This window comes from Podarcis melisellensis (assembly GCF_964234715.1).
Source record: "Podarcis melisellensis genome assembly, chromosome: 1".
Lineage (NCBI taxonomy): Eukaryota > Metazoa > Chordata > Lepidosauria > Squamata > Lacertidae > Podarcis > Podarcis melisellensis.
In genome coordinates this window covers 22,245,029-22,267,090 of record NC_138528.1, presented here as the reverse complement: position 1 = coordinate 22,267,090, position 22,062 = coordinate 22,245,029, and the positions used below count along the sequence as shown (strand labels likewise).

At 41.7% G+C, this 22,062-nt stretch overlaps 1 protein-coding gene and 1 long non-coding RNA gene across 4 annotated transcripts; both read right to left on the bottom strand.

Moving 5' to 3' along the window:
* ATXN3 (ataxin 3) lies at positions 1 to 20,825 on the bottom strand. 3 transcript variants are annotated; one of them, XM_081914345.1, is made up of 11 exons: positions 20,694 to 20,825; positions 12,587 to 12,751; positions 12,264 to 12,308; positions 10,612 to 10,697; positions 10,035 to 10,101; positions 7,314 to 7,401; positions 6,893 to 7,025; positions 5,349 to 5,524; positions 4,930 to 5,056; positions 3,949 to 4,034; positions 1 to 2,533 (listed from the first exon to the last, which is right to left on the bottom strand). In XM_081914345.1, exons 1-11 carry the CDS (start codon positions 20,715 to 20,717, stop codon positions 2,439 to 2,441), a joined length of 1,092 nt encoding a protein of 363 aa, XP_081770471.1. In that variant the 5' UTR covers positions 20,718 to 20,825; the 3' UTR covers positions 1 to 2,438. The 3 variants fall into 3 exon arrangements, with proteins under 3 accessions (XP_081770471.1, XP_081770469.1, XP_081770470.1); XM_081914343.1 differs by having other exon boundaries at positions 12,587 to 12,747; positions 20,694 to 20,822; XM_081914344.1 differs by having other exon boundaries at positions 12,264 to 12,305; positions 12,587 to 12,747; positions 20,694 to 20,819.
* Positions 7,449 to 10,028, bottom strand: LOC309372828. The gene is made up of 2 exons (XR_014169699.1): positions 8,686 to 10,028; positions 7,449 to 8,568 (listed from the first exon to the last, which is right to left on the bottom strand). It is a non-coding gene; the product is annotated as an uncharacterized lncRNA (long non-coding RNA).
* Positions 20,826 to 22,062: the final 1,237 nt, after the last annotated feature.

The window sequence follows — 22,062 nt, the reverse complement described above, 5'->3', positions numbered from 1 at the left end:
TTCAACTTGTTCAAAAGAACACGATTTATTGGAAAAGTACAAAGGAAAAAAAATCATCATTTTTACAGACTGGTATGATTTCATGTTTTATATGAATCCATTCGCATATTTGTTTTCAAGTAATACCTTAAAAGCAAAAACAAAAAATCAACGCAGAAAGCTTTATGTAACTAATGGTGCAGAAGTTTTAAAAACAATGACTGTGCATTAAGTTTGGCAAGCTAATTTCCTCCTGTTAATAAATCAAGTAAATTGTGTAGCGCAAAACAGTGTTGCCTTAATTTTATGGAAATGGTAAAGCTAGATGCATTCTTAAAAGCAATGCTTACCCCTCAGGGCCAAATCCCATTATCCATACTTATGCAATGGTTTTTAGAGAGATCAACAAAACATGAAGCATGTAAGATAAATGGGATTCAGCTTCTATAACTAGCCAAGCATCTAAAGCTCACTGTTGTAAACAAACATTATCAAAATCCAAGTGTTCTTATTTGTAATGTATTCCTTTGTCGTACCATATATTTGCATACAGTTATCTATCATTCAGTAGCTAAGGATGACACTTCAAGATGGTGCAATAATATAATTAATTTTGAAAACATTATCAAAAGAAATTAACAATAGGTTTTGCAATATTTTTCTTGGTATACCTGGCAAATGCCTATGGTTTAAGCAGAGTATACAGTCTGAACACTGTAAACATCCCAAGACCATAGCCATAAGATACATATGTAAACATAATATATGCTTAAAGCACCATTTACAAAATAAAAATAAAAATGTTAAAACAGTTCTTTTTGTAATACAGAATGCCAAATGTGGTCATCCTCCCGTAGTACTCTTGTATACCTCAACTAACAGAATAAAAAAAAATAGCTCTAAGTTTGCTCCCCCATTTTCCTCAGTAACAGACACGACGATAGAAAAAAAACTGTAAGGTGCATGAACAAAGGCCATTCATGAAAAGCGGCAAAAATCTTACAGGTAGAGGACATTCATTAACATCTGATAGAACACACACCCACACACATTCATTTATGAATATCCATTCTTAACACACAGGTAACCATGCAGGGTTCATTTCAGAAAGCAGGTATACAGGTGGCACTGAAGTCATGGCATTAAAATGTTTCCTCATCTTCTTTACTCCTAAAAAAAGAAGCCTGGAATTCTGGGAAGGCCTTAGCTTAGTGGCAGAGTACATGCTTTGCATGCAGAAAGTCCCAGGTTTAACCCCAGGTTTCTCCAGTTAAAAGAAACTCAGGTAACAGCGATGGAAAAGACCTCTGCTTGAGACCTTGAAGAACCCACTGCCAGTCAGAGGGGATGGTACTGACTAAACAGACCAATGGTTTAACTCAATGTAAGGCAGTTTCTTTTGTTTATCCAGTCTAATATTTGTATAGAAACACAGGAACGGGGAGAAAGGATAAAATGAGGGATCAGAAAACAATTCCCATGCAACAGAATAGGAATTAAAGTAACCAGTTCTGAAATATGCTCCACAACTTGTTACTTCAGCTATTCAACCAATGTTCAGGGAATCAGAGTGCTAAAACAGTGCATTGAGGGCAGAACTGCCCAAAATTTAGCAGAAAGAGTATAACAAATGAAAACGTTCCCTTTCCTCCTCCAAAAAAAGGAAAAATATTTACAGTTGAAAAAGATGCAAGATGGGCTTGTTAGTTTGCATCTCTTGCAGTCCTTAAAACAATCAAAATTCAGTTCTGGAACCAGACCTTTTTTTGCATCTTTTCTTACACTGGTAAAATAACTTTATTTAATTTCGTCTATTAAAATAGTTTGAGTAAGAAGGACTGAGAATACAAGCCAACTTTCCTTTTTTAAAAAACTGTGTAACAGAAATATCTTTCAGAAGTGAAAGGCAAATTATATTTATATAGGCTTAAAATATCCAAAATACAGAGGTGTTTGGAATGCCTTAAGGCATGTACGTGAGCCGATGAAGCTGCAGGTGTGACCCAATGCCGGCTAGCATCCCAACTGGAAAAGCCTCAGGACTGGACCTCTGTGTAACTGGGTACAGTTGATTTTGCTGTGCAGAAACCCGCAAGAATACGCCATCACAACAGAACAGGGCTCCTACCCCATACAACTATTTGCAGGAATCACTAACTTGCCCTGAACATCTATGGATCAGGAAGGTGAGTTGAGATTTTAGAACAAACTGATAATCCTTTTGCTCACGTGCAGCAAATCTACAATCTTGATTAGAACTAGTGGCATGGGGAACTAAAACCTTGATGTGAGAAGACTTTATTTTTATTATATGCCTTTTAATTCTGATCCTCAGCCCCATAGGTTTTAGGGCTATATCCTGCTTTGGTACATCAGTGAAATGAACCCTACCTTTATACCACCCGCATAGGATTAATACAGGATTTAGTGTTTCGATAAAATAAAACTAGGAATTTTTGTCATTTCTTTTCTTCTGCGTTCAAGCTGTTTCTAACAGTTTCCAAGGACATATTCATAGCTGCCTGAAGCATATCCTCTTCACTCATATCACCTCCTGGCAAAATAGAAGATAAAATGCATTAGGTTCTAAAATACAGCTATAAAAAGGGGAAATGTATATGTCGTTTCTCTTTTTAGATTTTACTGACTTCTTTATACCTTTTCCCTGATAAAATGCTCAGTTCTTAATAGCAGTGTAGTTTTTTTTAAAAAAATTCAGCATGCACCCATCTACTTAGAGAGTGGGGGTGGAAGAGTTATCCTGGCTACTGAGCATGCAACAAGAAGATCAATAACGACTTGCACTTGTCTTGATCCAACAAACAGAATATGGAGAATTCCAAGAAATAGCGCTCCATATCAGTTTCTTCCCTATAATGTGGCATGAAGAAAGAAATCAGACTTGCTTGCTCTGGAGATTAAACAGCATGTATGGCTGGGGTACTCTGGGCCCTCACTGGCGTTCGTATACCGTCAGCAACCCCATTATGTTTTATGGCTGCAAACCCCCTCCCCCCCAAAAAATATAAGAGGAGAAACTAGCTATCCAAAGTGCCAAATAGTAATCAATGCATGTCAGAACTGAAGAGCCTGTTAATGTAGTTCTAACAATTTGTAGCGTTTTCTTTGTTACACTGCTCTTAAATGATGGCTTTTTTCGGTAATTACAGTCATACCCCTTGCGAGTCGAACGTTTTGGCTCCAGAACGCCACAAACCCGGAAGTGAGTGTTCCAGTTTGCGAAGGCGGGTTATGCGGGTTCCGAATCGGAAGCCGTGCCTTGGTTGCCGAACGTTTTGGAAGTTGAACAGACTCCCGGGAAGGATTCCCTTCAACATCCGTGGTACAGCTGTATATATCTCTAAGATTTCAAACAGTTTGAATAGTATTTTGTTTACACATCAATAGTTGTCTTTTACAGTTTTGATTCTCTCTAGATTGTTCCTGAAGAACTTCAGTTCTGAAATGTGTTGAGCTACAGCAAATATTCACAGTTGGCACTTCTGATAACTAGTTTCTCCTTTTTGCATTCTTTATAGGTGCACCTGCAGCCACAGCTAATGATGAGTTAGTAATTGCTCTAGATTGCCTCTTGACTGACTGAAACACGAGGCTAGACAGTTAGTAGAAAATACACAAACATGCACCATATCATTCATTCACCTGCTAAACTATACAGATAGCCATACCAAATCTTCCCAAGTCAAGACTGAAATGATGACCCACCAAGTTAGAAAGAAAGGATTATTATTATTATTATTATTATTATTATTATTATTATTATTATTATTATTATTCCCCACCCATCTGGCAACTCTGGGCCCCTCCCAGCAGAATAGTAAAAACACGATAAAGCATTAAACATTAAAAACTTCCCTAAACAGGGCTGCCTTCAGATGTCTTCTAAAAACAGTAGGCCGAACAGTAAGGTAACACATATATGGTAACATGATAGAAGGAAAATAATACCTGGATCAGTGACCAGTGTATTTGAATTTGTAACTGGTGCATCATGGAAACCTGGGTTCTGAACTTGCTGATGCAACTGCTGCTGTCTAGAACAGTCAATAATAGTTTTAAAAGTGGAATCTAAATATGCAGTTCTAATTTTGACTAAACAAGTTCTGTGATGTTGTAAAGTAAGGGTAAATATTCATTCACATACATACCAGTTTAAATAACATTCACAGCAAGATCTGCCCTTGGCAATGTTATAAAGGTCTGCTACCCGTGTTGGTCATTGCCTTCCCATCTTGGCTTTAAGAGTTTCATTCAATGCTGCTGTTGCCTGAGTGGAACAGATTTCCCATTCGCAGACCTCTGCTTGTGCAACAGGACATCTTCTTCCCATCCTCCCCCTGCTTCCCCCCTCCAAATCTGCCCCAGGGCTTTGGGGGACCTTTTGGAACAGAATTCTGCTTGTGTGACACCAGATGCAAACCCTTAGTTTGCTTCATTTTCCTTTTCAGTAATGGAACAGTATTTGTGTTAAGACTGTAAAGTACTGACCTAACAAGAGTGATGAGCTGTAGCAGTGCTTTTTTTTTTTGATAGTCAATTATATACATTTTTAAAAGAAATATCTACCCAATTCTAAAATATTTATTAGGCAGGATGGAAAAACCTAGCCCAATCCTGTGCCACAACCAAGAATAAAATGAATCAAAAGCAACACACTGTTATTTTTGCTGCAGCAGACGAACACAGCTACCCACCCGAATGTTTTTACAAAGTAATCGAGACATCTACAGAATTGAGGAAGCATTTACTAGACAACCACTGATGTGAAAATAGTCTTGAATAAATTAACTGATCATAAATCAATCAAATGTGATGAGGCCCAGGAGAGAGATACCAGTAAAACACTGGTATTACTTAATGCAATGGCCAAGTAATGAAATACTTCTGGGACTGCTACAAACAAATCCCACTTTGCAGTGTCTACATTACTTTTCAAAATAGGCCTGTCTTCTCCGCCGCAGCTCTTCTGACGTAAGAGATTCAGAGTGGCTTGTTGCAGATGAATGTGGGACGTTTTGTGTGCAAGAATCTGGGAAACCACTTCTAAGGCTGCCTCCTAAAATTAAAACATGCACATACACCATTACTGGGATACAGCAGATTAAATTTAAAATGATTTTAATTTTCTACTCTTCTATTTACAGTTTTTCAGTGGTTTATAATCCAAATTCCTCCTAAAAAAAATTAGCAGTATAAAAAAATTAAAACCACCACCAATCACCCACTGAAAGTCTTCAGAGAATAAAAAAAGTCTTGCCTGTTGATTAAATTATTTTAAAAAGGATGGTGACAGCTGGGTCTACAGAGAGGGGGCATTCCAGGGGCGGCAAACTAAAAGAGCATTTTACCTTGCATACTAAGTTGAATGGCCCTACGGAGATCTGCTTCTTCATCCTCCATATCTATTTCCTGTCTGCTGAGAGCAAGTGCTTTTTGGAAATTCTCTTCATCTTCATCTAACATGCCTGTACCATCGAAGGGAGGATTAACATCTACAGCTGGTTCGAGGTCTGTTTTTTGTACCCTGCAAGGATTACAAAGTTAAAAATGGCTTCACTCTAATGTCAATGATTTCAAGTTCTACCACATTTTCAAAGCAGTGGGAAAAATATTTAAGATCTTTTTTAAAAAAAGATTCAAACTTATCGACCCGCCCATAGCACATAAAACAGTAGAAAGAGTGGAAAACAACATGAAGAATCTGATGGAGCTACTTTGAACAAAAGCATGCTAAGTATCAAAATAACTCTCAAGCTGCATTCCCAGCTCTAGCTCGGAACGTAACAATAGAGGATAACAGGGAATGGGGTTTTCTTCACGTCAATAATTCTGGAAGGCAGGCACTCCCTCCACCAAGTTAGGGAGTGTTGCCACACACCTATTAAACTGCACTACACTTTGGTTAACTGAGTTAGGTTTTCTCCATCATAGTGAGAGCATTCATTTCTTTATGAGTCACAACTGATGGCATTTATGTAGTCAAAGATTTATGTTGTTTTGCCATTCTGGAAACCTGCTAAACAGGTAAGCAGAGCTCAAAATGCTTTGCTGACAAGATACGCAATATGGTTAGTATGAATCTAATAATTGAGGATGCCTTTCAACAGAGGTGTGGCAGGAGGAAAGGTGGTGGATATTATCATGGGTGGGCTCTTTGGAACAGCTCTCTTTGCTTGGAATCCTTGGTAGATTTGCATTCAAATGGATAGCTATAAACCTAGGGAAGCATGCTCTTTAGAGTTTCTATACAAATGAAGTTCCCCCCGCCCCCCAGCAGTGCACTATACAGACATAATGTAAAACTTGTAATTCCAAATCTGATATATAGGCAACCCCTGATTAGCGTGGGCGTTGTGTTCTGCATCATAGCACACTTCCATGAAATTGGGTGCAATTGAAAAAGCCTGCAAACACCCCGTTCTGCCCCCACTACCTACTCTGTCCCCATTCCACCTTCTTAGGGGCGTCTTTTATTATGTTTCTGGGTTACTTTTGGGTTTGGTGCGATACATGGTCAGACACATATTGAATACACGTCAGTGGGGGGCTGCCTGTACCTTTTATTGTTCTTATACAACCTTCCCACTGATAAGGTGGCATAGGGAAACATATGTCCTACTTAGTATTGTGTGGAGGACAACAGCCACGAAGTTGGAAGAAGTGGCAAGTGAACACTCAGGGACAAGGAAGCTAAGAGTTCATCTCTAGCCTACACAAAAGAGTTTTGCAGATAAAAGCAGGCAGAGAGAAAGATGTTTTGAATTACTCTCACTCCTGCTACAAAAGGGTAGTAGTTATCTCTTGCTGTATTTCCTTGCTTACTTTCAGAGTTCAATGTTACTCACATCCAACGCTCAACACTGATTAAAATACAAGTTTTTATTTACCTTACCTCTGATCTCTTGATTGCAGTGTCTCTTCCCCAATCAATTTTGGCCGCTGCATCTGCTGCACCCGAACCATTTGCAGTAACTGGTCAGCCTCACAATCTGGAAGGTCACCCTTTACCACAAATATTGAATAGCCTGAAGAAAGTAAAAGCAAGTAGCCAAAATATGAGAGACCAAAACTTATCAAGAAACATTACAAGGGGGGGGGGAGAACAGGGGGAATAGGGAAGAGAATAAAACTGTCATTTGCCAGTATTTTGGATTCTGTCTTCCCTTCATTATAACTAGTACACTTAGTGGATGTCATTGTTTTATTCATAAAATTGAGGAAGACAGACTTCTTGCATGAACATCATTGGTTGGCCTTTGAATTTTACTCTTGCTTTCAAATAACAGGGCTCAATATTTCAAAGTTAGCATTACCTTCCTGTTGTAACTGGGCCAGGAAAAGTGCAAGGTAAGTATCAGATATTAGTTCTGGACCCGTCAAGAGAGAATTCAAGTTGAACCACTGTAATTTTAGAAAAAAGATTTCAAATAAAAGTAGTTAACATGTGATTTAGTCCATTTATTTTTGTACATGGCAAACACCTGCCTGCTGTATATGTAATTGCTATAAGTACACACAACTTTCAAGCATGAGTGAATGAACTGAGTACTGCTTATTGCCTGCTTCATCTGAAATTTCAGTAGGGTTGCCACTATAGCCTGATAAAGAAATTGAAGAGTAATTATCTGAATAAAGCTAAACTGACGCTTGCAAATAACTTCTGAATTGGTCAAAGCTCCAGTCGCCTCCAAAGTTTATGGGTTACCTGCAGTGGGAGCTTTAGCATTTAGTCGGGGGGCAGATCTAGGCTGGGCTCAAAGGAAGTGCTACCCATGAATGGGAGAGAACTGTACACATTGTAGTTTCTGGTGAGAAGTTTCTAAGGCCAGAGAGAAACTACGTTAACCATTAGCAACCACTGCATCAGAAATACAGTGGTACCTCGGGTTACAAGCACCTTGGGTTACAAACACTTCAGGTTACAGACTCCACAAACCTGGAAGTAGTACCTCAGGTTAAGAACGTTTTCAGGTTAAGAACGTACTCCAGAACAAATTAAGTTTGTAACCAGAGGTACCACTGTACCATACAACAACTCTGGTTGCTTCTGTCTAGAAACACTGATCAATCGGTAGGTTAGAGGACTAATGTACTGAATAGACAACCCACAGAGAAATCAGCTGCAATGCTTTAATATCACAGAGGTGTCAGCTTTACTGAATAGATTTTGGGGGCATTCAGCCTTAGTGCCAAAAACTGGTTTTGAATTGGAAGAATGAGCACAGAGATCAGAAACTGTCAATCACGGCATGCCATTTTGTTTGAACCCATCAAACCAAAGATTAGCAAATCTTTGGTTGGTCAGAAATCTGAATCAAATATTACTAAACCTGATATGCAAGCAAAGACGAAGCATGTGAGCCTGAGGCTTGGTCCTGCTCCTTCTCTTAACATCAAACCATGCCTTTGCTTTACTTCTAAATCACCATATCAAGATGTATTCCTGGTAATAGTCCTCTCTGCATATCTTATTCAAATATTTTGGCTTAGAGCAGTGTGAGAAAAGAAGGTTTGAAGTGTTGTTATTTATAGGGGCTAATATTGCCTTGTGTGTTATATACATAATTTCTTAACAGCATATAAAAAGGCAGAGAAAACTAGACACCAGTCACAAAATAGCATCTAAGAAAGCTGTGGGATTTGTGTACTATTAGCAATTAATTTAACATTAAATTTCATTGCCACAACTAAACGTTCAACCTAGAACATCCTTTGACTGAACTGATATAGGGTGCATTTTTACATCTCTAAAACTCTTTATGTTCCGGAAACTGTCACGCCTCATTCTTTGCAATGCCCTATCTCCTAGCTTGGGCACAGTTCACCATACGTTCTCGAGTTTTGATTACGTCAGCCAAAACGCTCATGCGATCTGTCAAGGATGCTTTAGCTGAGATTCCTGCACTGCAGGGGTTACACTAGATGACACGTTGGCGTGTCTTCCAACCCTGCAATTCTGATTCTATGTAGCATGATTTGGCTGTTCACCTAGACCTCAGAAGAAGTGAGCAGCACAACAGGCACCTACCAACTAGAGTAGGAGATGTCAATAGGTGACTAAAAGTGTTCTAGGAGTTCATTTTTAGCAACCCCAACACTGTGTTCTGGCGCTATTGAACTGATTGCTCCCCTCATTTGTCCATCTTGCCTTTTTTGCCTGACAGACTGAAGACAGGGCGTTTGTTGGTGTACAGCACCTGCCATCAAATTTTTAACTGATGGGAAACCATTTTATGAAAAGCAGGATACAGTTTTACATAAATGCCCAACTAAACGTGCAGTCTTTGTTCAAATATCAGTCCAAATAGCTCATGCTTCTGCTGAGAAAGACCTGTGTTCATGAACACTCAAGGTATAACAATTTGTAAACCCCCCCCCCAAAAAAAATTGATGTTCTCCCCGCAGAGAACACATTATGACTGTAACTGCCTCGTGGAATGTAGCTGCCACAACTATTTGAAGCATTTTATTTTATATAACTTGTGATGTGGAGGATGAGTAATAGCTCTTCAACATGCCAGATTATCTTATTTTTATTCTCTCTTATTTTTAAGTGGCAAATACTAGCCCCGTCTCCTCACAGGATAAGGTGTTTGTTTTTTAAAAAAGTGGGTCACTTAATTTATTTATTTTTAAACTCTATCTCATTTCATTTAGTTCTTTGCATGCTGTGCAACCGCTGTCAAACACTGAAGTGCTCCCCCATTCTTGATTTCTTAAAGAAATCAACAATACAATCATCTCCTCCCTCCTTCCAGTATTGGTAGATGCCGTCATGTAATTGATTTGAAAGGAGACTTAAAGAACTGTGGCCCAAAGGCTGGAATGTTGTTGGGATGCTGCCCTTCATATTATGCACATTTATGCCAAACTACATGGTTGTTCTGTGGTGCAAGTAAACAGCTGTGAATGTTATTCAACTACAGTCTTAGGCTGTCAAATACGCAATTATAATACTTGGCCCTAAAAGCAACATTCTTCTGACACCCAAGCTTGACGTTAATTTTTAAACAAGAAAAAAAATAGAATGTCACCTGTTTTCCTAACTTTCGAACTGTAAACCAGTGTTCCTTATAGTTACAAATAAAAGATCTTTCATTTCTAAAAGAAGAAAAACACAACGTATACAAAGAATTATTAGAGCTCGTATTTGAAAGGGTTTTTTTTTTACTATCATTGGTGTCATTTTGCTATCATTTTAAGCATTTTATTAAATTCAGCTACAATTTCAATCAGATATTTGATCATTTAAATATTTTGATGGTTCAGAGAATTGAGATAGCACTCCTTTGATGATATTTTTGTATATATAAAGCATATATATTAATAGACACACACCATGATGTCATAAAGCAGATATGATGCCACGTACCATTCAAAATCAGCATTCTGTGATGCCACAGATACTGAGATGTCATGAAGGCTCAGAGGACAAATGGATATGTAAGGCCTCAATAATATGAAAAAGAAAAAGCTGAGGGGATAAAACCAGAACTTGATATACTAATTTTCAAAAGGAACTCTGAGGAAAATGATAGGGTTTCTTTTTCTTGCATTTTTTTTTTTTTTTTTTTGTATAATGGAAGCAGGGAGCTAAAAAGAAATTCTTACATAGGGTCGATCCCGAGCCTCTGATACTCTGGGCTGTTGAAGAGGATTAGTTCTAAACCCCAAACTTTCAAGGCATTGCTTATAACCTGTCAAAAAACAGCACTTTTCATGAGACAAACCAGTCAGTTATAAAATTTAAGCAATGCAACCATTTTAGCCACTATAAAAACAAATATATTGTTTTCACAAAGCTGGGACTGGAAAAAATTTAAGTTTTATTAAAAGGAAACCACTGGGATGAGAAAATTCAAAAGTCAACCTTCATGAATCTACATTCAGCAGACCACATATATAACACATTTAAGGGTGAATAACGAATACACAATTTGACGAGGAAATTTTCAAAAGGCATAACACTCCTGAACTGGTGTTATAAACAGCTATACAATTGTCACTTTGTTTTGTTTTGCACTTCATTTATGCTGAATGCCTGAGCTGGATGTTGGCAAGCTATTGAGAGGCAATTTGCCTAATTCAGCAAGCTCCATAACTACAAAAGATTTCACTTTGTCTTAGCATGCTCTAAGATACAAAACAAAAACCACCCATGTTCTAAGCAGGTCAGGATATTTGCACAAGAGGTATACTATCCAGAATTACTATTGAGACCTTCCCAAAGTACTTTCTGCACGTTTCTGAAGAATGTCAAATACATTTGATTTTACATTTTCAGTTCAAAATACAGTTTATGGCACACACTTTTTAAAGCTGTTTAGGAAAAAGGCAGTTGGGAAATCACAGAGACAATTCACCTCAGACACCCTGTACAAGAAAAGGAATACTATTTAAAGCAAAGTGGAATTGTAAGTTGCAAGTTGCAATTGTAAGTCTGCCAGTTTCAAGGATTTCTTTCTTCTTCTTCTTTTTAACACTGGTGTTTTCTGTAGCATATGTGTGAAGTGTGGAGCTCTCACAGAGTCATGTACACGGATCTGAAGCTCCTGGCCCTAGTTATTTACTCAATATTTTCTTGGCACTAGTTACTTACTAAATATATAGTCCATCTTTTAGTCTGAGATACCCATGAAACAGCTTAAAATGCAAACAAGAGAAGTGTTTCTTCAATGTGTGTGTGTGTGTGTGTGTGTGTGTGTGTGTGTATCAACACACCTTTCACATTTTGCTTGCCTGATTCAGGAAACATCAGTGTGAACACTAAAATTGTTACAGACAGGCCTTGTACAACATGGAGCTGCAATTATCACTTTCTTGCTGCACCATTCAGAAAAACAAAGAAATATTTCCATTAAATATAAGCCTTAAAGGACCCATGGGCTGATCTATTTACCAAGAGCACAAATTGAAGGGAATTATATCACCAAACAAAATGAAATTGTATAACTGCATATTTCAATTGTGTAATAAAAAAAATCATTCACCACTTTAATGCTTTTGCCACTTTGGAAGATACATGTAAACCACAAACCCCAAGTACGTAGAAGACTTCTGATTTAAAGGAAACGTCTATAAAAACTATAAGGCTGCTGAAATGTTACTGAAAAATTAGTGGCATATAAAGATCGAAATTATCTGTAGGGTTGCGGCCACAGGGATCTGAACTGTCTCCTAAACAGGCTCAAAAATGTGAACATAGATTGAACTCTCACTAAAACACCCTTTTTAAGAACGGAGACTACAAGGAGAATGCTTACTTGAATAGAGAAGAAGCCACTGTCATCCATGTTTCCAGAAGGCTGCTGTTCAAAAACAAATGGAAAAGGGGAAAGGGGGAAGGTGATTAATCCGTATTACTAGAAAGACTTTGGTGGGGGGGAACAGAAGCTGAGAATGAGTTATGCCCATTCTTCACAATTTATTCATGCTTAAACATATTTTTAGTAAACCACAAACCACCCCAGGCAAATAAAATAGGTACCCAGGAAATATATTTGGTAGACCCATCCCATATTAAATTTGCATAAAACAAGCTGGTGAATTGATGCCAGTTCATCTGAAGAGTTTTAAAGGCTGTTACCTGTAAAAATGTTTGATACTCTTCACTAGAAAGTCCTCCTTCTGCCATCCTTATTCGCTCTTCTTCATCCAGTTGCTGTGCAATAGAAGACAGTTCTACAGGACTGAAATATTCCCCTTGTAATAAGTTATTCAAGCAATGCTGGGCACACAGGGAGCCTTCTTGCTAACGAATGGAATATGTAAGAAAAGAAAAGAACACCACAATGAACATTACAATGTCTTGCCATGGTTTCATTTTTCAAATGCTGGGTTTTTTTTAAGGACGTGTTTACTGAGCTTTCAAAAACAACATTCAAACAAGATAAATAATAAAGACACAAAGAACTATGGTTGTGTGGAGTATGCTATTGCAGTGGGAATAAAATTAACAGAAGGCTCCGTACACTTTTGCAGACATCATAATAAGATAGATTCTAAGAAAGGGCATTTGGAAAGTAAGAGTCACATATCAATAAGGTAGTCTCACCACACAGAGGCATGTCATGGGCGGAAGGGTCTATGAACGTGCTACTTTTATTTATTTAGTGTATAAACAGAGACTATACAACATCAAAATAGTATTGCTTTGTGACCCCTTTTAGAACACCTGTGACGGGTTAATGCTCACACAAGGCCATGCCTCACATCCTCTTAAACCATTCACTTCTTGAGGGACCCGACCTGATGCTTCCTGACAGTAAGAGCTGTTCGACAGTGGAATTTGCTGCCAAGGAGTGTGGTGGAGTCTCCTTCTTTGGAGGTCTTTAAGCAGAGACTTGACAACCATATGTCAGGAGTGCTCTGGTTGTGTTTCCTGCTTGGCAGGGGGTTGGACTCGATGGCCCTTGTGGTCTCTTCCAACTCTATGATTCTATGATGCAGACTTCCAATGTTTGGTGATTTTGAGTCTAGTTGCTAGCTTTGCTAACTCCTTCCAATGGCCAGGAGAGCTAATGTTGGTTCCAGGATTAGAGACTGTTTTTTTTTTATTGAAGAAAGATTGGTGAATATGGGCTGCCAATAAGCACACTAACCCTTTAAATTGCCCTGAAGACAGTAAACACATGTATTCAAATGAGGTTTGGGCCTGAATGCCTTCCCCCCTGTACAGTACAGACCTCATGAAAGATCTAATTTGGGTTATCTTAAACTAACTATGCTTTATGTTGGAAGGTACCGAGAGGTATTAACTCAAGTTACACCTAAGGAATTAAGAATTCTCCATTAATAATCATCAACTGCTTTAGCTGGAATGTTGTGTTTTTAAAAGACTTCTGTGTTTTGTCACTTTGAGAAATGCTCTCCCTCTCTTGACAGTGAAATGGACAGGTCTATTGACACGAAGTTGAACAGACTGTTTCTTCAAGAGCTTTTAAGTCACTTCCATTTTTATTATAGAAGCATTATCCAGCAAAGTCCATGCAAAGGTACATGTCACAAAAATTGTGCAACAGCAGAAGCCCAGTCCCAATCACTTGAGCTTTTCTGAATTGCCTCTTTAGGCCTTTCTTCTCTTGGCCAATCAATCCCACATATTTACTGTGCAGCTGCTAACAAACTAGGCCATGCATATTGTTGCACATATTGGATTCTGTGACAAAATATGCACATCAACTGTATTATATAATAAAGTTTACCACTGCTCCAAATGAAGAGAAAATGGACAGGAAAAGCTACTGAAAAAAGTATTTTTAATAATTTGGTCTCCTATTAGGCAGACTGAAGTACAACTCCATCAAGGGCTACTGCCTAATGTCAGCAGGCACGTGAATAGCAGTTAACATGGTCAGACACACATCTATTCATAAATATATGGCATTGGAATTTTCTCTCTTCTTCAATGTGGTTGTCATACTTGATTGAACTTCCCAATGCCAATTATGCCAATGGTCACAGGATACAAAAATATTTAAGTCTTTGGGTCAGCAATCTTTTGAGTCATATTTACAATTGAAGATTGAAGAGTCAGCAACATTACCTCTATCCACACAAGCAATACTTTCAGCCAGCCCAAATCCATTTGCAGCTCCTTCTTGTCCCTGCCTCTGCAGGGAAAAACCTGGCATGTGGACCATCAGGTGGCAAAAGGGACTGCTATACAGTGCACGCTCCAGTTGCGAACATGATCCGTGCGGGATGCACGTTTGTAACCCACAGTGGTGCATCTGCGCACGCGCAGGTTGCAATTTGGCGCTTCTGCACATGCGTGACCGCCAAAACCCAGAAGAAACCCGTTCCAGTACTTCTGGGTTTTGGCGGTCCGTAACCCAAAAAAATACAACCTGAAGCATCTGTAACCTGAGGTATGACTATACTCAAGTATCCTTCCACCATCTTTTGCCGCATCTTTTTAATGGCTTGCAACTGTTGCAAGCTACTTTGACTAAATAGTGGGCTATAGTTAAATTAGTTGCTTGCTTTCTAACCCAATCCTCCTCAGCAGGAAAAGCAACAGAAGCTTTAACACAATCACTCAAATACTCCAGGGATTGCCATGCTTCAGTCACTTTTGTTGCTCACAACAGGAAACTGAAAAAAAGAAATACAGTGGTACCTCGATTTAAGGGATGCGGGTGGTGCTGTGGTCTAAACCAGTGTTCCCCAACCTTGGGCCTCCAGCTGTTTTTGGACTACAACTCCCACCATCCCTCGCTAGCAAGACCAGTGGTCAAGGATGATGGGAATTGTAGTCCAAAAACAGCTGGCGGCCCAAGGTTGGGGAACACTGGTCTAAACCACTGAGCCTAGGGCTTGCCAATCAGGTCGGCAGTTCGAAACCCCATGACGGGGTGAGCTCCCGTTCCTCAGTCCCTGCTCCTGCCAACCTAGCAGTTTTGAACCTAGCAGTTCAAAAGCACATCAAAGTGCAAGTAGATAAATAGGTACCGCTCCAGCGGGAAAGTAAACAGCGTTTCTGTGCGCTGCTCTCGTTTCGCCAGAAGAAGCTTAGTCATGCTGGCCACATGACCTGGAAAAACTGCCTGCGGACAAACATCGGCTCCCTCGGCCAGTAAAGCGAGATGAGCGCCACAACCCCAGAGTCGTTTGCAACTGGACTTAACTGTCAGGAGTCCTTCACCTTTTCACCTTGGTTTAAGAACAGCCCTGTTTACGAACTGGTAACAGCCCTGGTATATGAACTCCACAAAGCTGGAAGTAGTGTTCTTGTTAGCCAACTTTACCTCGGTCAACGAACGGAAGCTGAACCGTGGAAGGGTACTGGTGGTGGGAAGCCTCATTAGGGAAAGAGCGCCTCGGTTTAAGAATGGCTTTGGTTTAAGAACGGACTGCCGGAACGGATTAAGTTCGTAAATTGAGGTGCCACTGTAATCACAATCACCTCCCGTACTAAGACTGCAATCATATGCACATCTACCTGAGAACAAACAAGACTAACCATGGTTGGGCTTACTTCAGGATAAACATGTATCAGATTGCACTGCAAGTGTGACCATAAACAGAGACTCTCTAAGAGTTCTAAGCAGTTTGCCACCACGCACAAACTACTACATAGGCAAACGGAGGGATTTATATAATGACAGAGAACTTCTTGTGGTTCACAGCTGAAGAAGGTATTAAAGAGCCTCTTTACCCATTTCTTCGCCTGCTTGGGAGAAAGTGGCTAAAAGGAATAATTCTGGGGATGGGAGAACAGTCCTTGGCTCAGAGCTGTACTAAGGGTCAAATAGGAAGCCAGTGGTGACTTGACTGAATCCTTCGGGCATCAATTGTTCAATCATACTATTGAGTTCAGAATGAAGTAGCAAACACTTCCCAATTTCAATAAAAGTGTTGATGACAGAACATTTTCATTCAGCCTTTATATAGGGCTGCTTTGCAAAACAACGACAATGTCACATTCCAGCTTAGAAGTTGAGGAAATAGGGTGTGCACAATGTTTTGTCAGAAAGAATGTGTGTAGGATGATGTATCTTTGAGACATATAATTATATTTGTGCCTTTATGCAATCATAACTGATTTAGCTAAAAGGCTTCTATATCCCTGTGTCTTCTTACTTCAGAAAATAGAACATGAGCTCTGCATTTAATTTTCTGAAAACATTTCATACAAAGTTTTTTCTTTTCATGGAAGTGGAATCTTTTTTGAAGAACTGTTTATCATTAAAGTGGAGCTCAAGTTTGCTTCTCACGCTGTCAAGCTGGACCAATGCTCTGGAGCTGCTTTTTGGAAGGCATAAGAAGGGGGTACTGAGTAACCTCATTGTGTACAGAAGTGTTTTCTGCATATAATCTATTAAACTGTACCCAAAACCTTGGAGGGGGAGTTAATTTATAAGAATATTAATAAAGTTTAAGGCCTGGAAGGAATATCAAGAGGAAACTAGTCCAGTTTCCACTTAATGGGGTGTCACACAGAGTGTTTGACTAGAAAAATATATTTCTTTTAAATGTGTCTCAGTCCTGAAAAAAGTCACAACATTTCAGTCTGAACTACCTTACGAGTTGTTGTAAGTGATCAAATTAGTTAGCCCATGAATGGTACAATGAGCTCCTTGGAGCAAGGTCAGGATATGAATGTGATAAATTATTTCCAGTCAATTAACACAAGCAATACAATATACTCATGAAGCTAATCAAGTTATGCTGTACCAAAAGTGAAATGCAGGCGTGACCAGGATATATCACACTTGCTTGTAAGTTGATAAGGTGACTGCAGCTTGGAGACAAGCATGTTTGCCGAAAAAATGAAAGATGAAAGTTGTGCCAAAAGCAAAGAAAATCATGTCATGTGCAACACTATTATCAAATTATTTTAAAAAATCACATGTTTTCAAAATAGCAAGCTGGTCATATGTTTAGGACAGAAAAAAATTATTAAATACTGTACAAGTAAAGTAGCTAAGGCACAGCAAAGATACATTATACAGATGTCAGTGGAGTGGACAATGTTTTGAACTAAGCAGTACCCTTCAAACTAGGATTGTGACTCACCCTTGTCCTTCAAGCCGAACCACCACTTCCCTATTTTGTACTCCCTGCCATTAGCAGCAGAGTTAGTTGCCCCGCACTTCCCCACCAGGAAGGAATAAAGAGAAAAACACTCCTCTGTGCCACCCAGCTTACAATTATATGAACATGCTTTAATAAGGGATTAGCCATTTCCAATGATCGTTAGTATCCTGTCAGTAGAAAAAGGCAGAGAACAAGAGTTTACTTTGTTATTTTTTTCAGACTTTCGAGATCACCCTTCCTCTAACACAGTGTTTCCCAACCGGTGTTCCGCGGTGTGCCGTGGGAGGCAGGCGAGTCGGGTGGCGAGAGGCCTTAGGCGCCCTGCAGAAAGGCGTCCTCTTTGTGGGTGGGTTCTCCCCCCTCCCTTAGCGCATCGTATTTAGTTGGGGATTCTGGAGAGGGGGGCGGGGGCGCGCTGGCCCCGAGTGGAACAGACGCGCCGTCGTCCCCACCTCCCTCTCCTCAGTAGCTCCGAGCCTAGCTCCGAGCCGACTGACTGAGGGTGGGACGCGGCCAGCGGCATCCTCTCTCTCTCTCCGCCTCCCAGCACCGCTTTTCCCGAGGCGGGCGCGCGCCTAAGGCTGAATGGGAGCAGCCTGGAGGCTTGGCGGCCTCTCAGTGGCTCATGACGGGCGTCCCCGAGGCGGGAGGTGCTGAGCAGGGGCTCTGCGAGAGGGCGTGAGGGATGCGTGGTGGTGCCTGCGCGCGCGTGACTTAAGAGGGCGACCTGCTGCCTCTCCTCTCTCTCCCCTCCCTCCCCTCATGGGCACGGAGTCCCCGGCACAGCTTGGCGCTACTACAGCTACAGCTGCTGCTGCTCCTGCTTGGATGAAGGCGGCTGCTTCTTCCTAACGCCCAGCCTCTGAGGGACCGCAGTCTCCCGCCCTTTTTTTTTTTTTTGCGGGATGCTGAGGTAAAGGATCCCCTCGCGGGCGGGCATCTCTTTGGGCAGGGCGCGTGTGGAGGCTTAAGGTGGGGAGTGTGGAGGGGTTGCCGCTTGCGAGGGGAGGGTTCATATTGTATTGGGCTGCGGTGTGGGCCACGCGGCTCTCCAATGGCCAGCCCGCGGAGGAACATTGAGTTGGAGCATTTCGAGGAGAGGGTCAAAAGGCGCACTGAATAAAGTATTTTATAATTTTTCATATTTCTGTTTACTTACTATTTCATAATAAAGTAATTATAAAATACTTTCTTTGTGTTTATTTGATTCCTATTAAAGAGAGTTACTTTATATATAGTCAATATAGGCACAGAGTTAATTTTTTAAACATTTTCTAATGGTGGTGTGCCTCGAGATTTTTTTCATGAAACAAGTGTGCCTTTGCCCAAAAAAGGTTGGGAAACACTGCTCTAACAAATACCAGGGTTGAGTACAATATACAAGGGTGATTTCAAAAATCTCTCTCTCTGTGTCTCTCTCTCTAAACATCCCCACCCTTCAAGCAATAGGACACAAGGATAGTATAGAAATATAGAGTGGCTGGGGCAACCCAGCCAGATGGGCGGGGTATAAATAAACTTATTATTAATACTATGAGCAGAGACCATAAAAACAATTAGGATGGATTCATACCCTCCAACATTTTTCCGATGAAAATAGAGACGTCCCATTCCATGATGACAATTTCACTACTTATACCCCACACATCTGACTGGGTTGTCCCAGACACTCTGGGCAGCTTCCAACATATAGAAAAACATAATTGAACTTTTTTTTTTAAAAAAAACCCCACTTCCCTATACAAGATTGCCTTCAGACGGCTCGGAGGGTCTCCATAACTCCAAAATTTTTCCAAAGAAAATAAGGACATTCCGCCATACCCTCCAACATTTCTCCGATGAAAATAGGGACGCCCTAAGGAAAAGCGGGACATTCGGGGATCAAATCAGAAACCGCGACGGCTTCTGTAAATCCGGGACTGGGTGTCCCTGGAAAACAGGGACCCTTGGAGGGTCTGCGGATAAGGGAACCCTAAAAGACACCTGCTTCTTGGGAGAAAAGCAATGACAAACCTAGGTAAAGGTAAAGGTAAAGGTACCCCTGCCCGTACGGGCCAGTCTTGACAGACTCTGGGGTTGTGCGCCCATCTCACTTAAGAGGCCAGGGGCCAGCGCTGTCCGGAGACACTTCCGGGTCACGTGGCCAGCGTGACAAAGCTGCATCTGGCGAGCCAGAGCCGCACACGGAAACGCCGTTTACCTTCCCGCTGGTAAGCGGTCCCTATTTATCTACTTGCACCCGGAGGTGCTTTCGAACTGCTAGGTTGGCAGGCGCTGGGACCGAGCAGCGGGAGCGCACCCCGCCGCAGGGATTCGAACTGCCGACCTTTTGATCGGCAAGTCCAAGGCGCTGAGGCTTTAACCCACAGCGCCACCTGCGTCCCTACGACAAACCTAGACAGCATCTTAAAAAGCAGAGACATCATCTTGCCAACAAGCTATGGTTTTCCTAGTAGTAATGTATGGAAGTGAGAGCTGGACCATAAAGAAGGCTGATCGCCGAAGAATTGATGCTTTTGAATTATGGTGCTGGAGGCGACTCCCATGGACTGCAAGAAGATAAAACCTATCCATTCTGAAGGAAATCAGCCCGAGTGCTCAATGGAAGGACAGATCCTGAAGCTGAAGCTCCAATACTTTGGCCACCTCATGAGAAGGGAAGACTCCCTGGAAAAGACCCTGATGTTGGGAAAGATGGAGGGCACAAGGAGAAGGGGACGACAGAGGACGTGACGGTTGGACAGTGTTCTCGAAGCTACCAGCCTGAGTTTGACCAAACTGCGGGAGGCAGTGGAAGACAGGAGTGCCTGGCGTGCTCTGGTCCAGGGGTTCACGAAGAGTTGGACACGACTAAACAACAACTGCTTAACCTGCCCCTCCCCTAAGTGCCACTGAAGCGTCCCAAAAAGAGGGCCCCCTTCGCCCCTCACACAACCGAAGGTCCATAAACTTGTGTCCAGGGAGAGAGGCTTCCCCAGGCGGCTTCCAATGCAGCCCCTGGACCGGCCAGGCGGACGGCAAGAGCCGAAGCCATGCGGCTTCCCCCTCGAGCCCCTCCCCTCTCTTCGCAGGCAGGCCGCTCCCTCAGGAAAGCCTCTCCCGCTTCCCCCACAGGCCCCCCCCCCCGCCGCCGCCACTCTCGCTCCGCTTACCCTCTCGTGGAAGATGGCCTCCATGTTTATTTGTCTCCCACCACCACCACCACGGCCGCCGCCGCCGCCAGAGGCAGCCTCCACACCACATGACCTCCGCCCAGCCAATCCAAGCTCCACCCCGTGACCCGCTGCAGCCAATCGCCGTGGCTACCGCTCCCCCCTCCCCTCGGATAGGCTGGGCCTCGCTCTCCCCCACGCCGCCACCTATCTCTACGAACGCAACAATCGCCCCAAAGAGGTACAAGAGGGGCAGAGAACGCTCGCGGCTACCCCGGGCAGCCTTCACTTCCGGTTCCGATTGAAAGGGGAAGGGGGAACAGAAAAGTGCGGTGAGAAAGAAACGTATAGAAGAGAGGTTCCCTTTCGAGATAACCCTGACGTGCCCCTCAGGAAATTGATCTTGCTCAGTCGATAGGTCAGCGCCATCATAGTAGAAGTGTGCATACACACGAAAGCTTATACTCAGAACAAACTTAGTTGGTCTCTAAGGTGCTACTTGACAATTTTTAAATTTATTTCGATCATAGTATAGAGTAACAGTTCGAGTTGGGGGTGGGGAGAGAGCCTTGAGTTCCCAACAGTCTTATCCTTTATATAATTTATTTTTTTAACCCTAAATGACACCAGTTGCTGCCCTTTTCATTTCTATCCACTATTTTCCTCCTCCCTTGACAGCTGCACAGCTCCTTTTCAGCTTTTCAAAAACCAAAGCCCAGTGTGTTCTACTCCGAAAGGGCATTCCTAGCAAAATTTTTATCTCTACTTCAATCTATATATATTCACTGGAATGTCAGGGCCGCACTGGGAGTACTATTGGGCTCAATATGGTTTACTCCTGAGTAGATACAAACAGGATTGCACTGTATAAGACTGCAACAGTTGCCCTCCAGAAGTTGCTGAACCACAACTCCCATCAGTCCCAGTGATGGGAGTTGTAGTACACTGGTACCTCAGGTTACATACGCTTCAGGTTACAGACTCCGCTAACCCAGAAATAGTGCTTCAGGTTAAGAACTTTGCTTCAGGATAAGAACAGAAATCAGGCTCTGGCGGCGCGGCGGCAGCAGGAGGCCCCATTAGCTAAAGTGGTGCTTCAGGTTAAGAACAGTTTCAGGTTAAGTACGGACCTCTGGAACGAATTAACTACTTAACCTGAGGTGCCACTGTACAGCAAAACCTAGGAGGCAACTGGTTCTCCACAGCTTCAGTAGAGAGGCTGAAAAAGAAGGGGATAAATTGTACATATCCTTAAAATAAGGGTTCTATTGCAGAGATGTTTGAGAGAAAAATAACAGGTTGCAGCCTTAAATGCGTGTTTCATAGTTGTACCTACCACAGGTACATCACAGGTTTTGTGCTAGGGCCT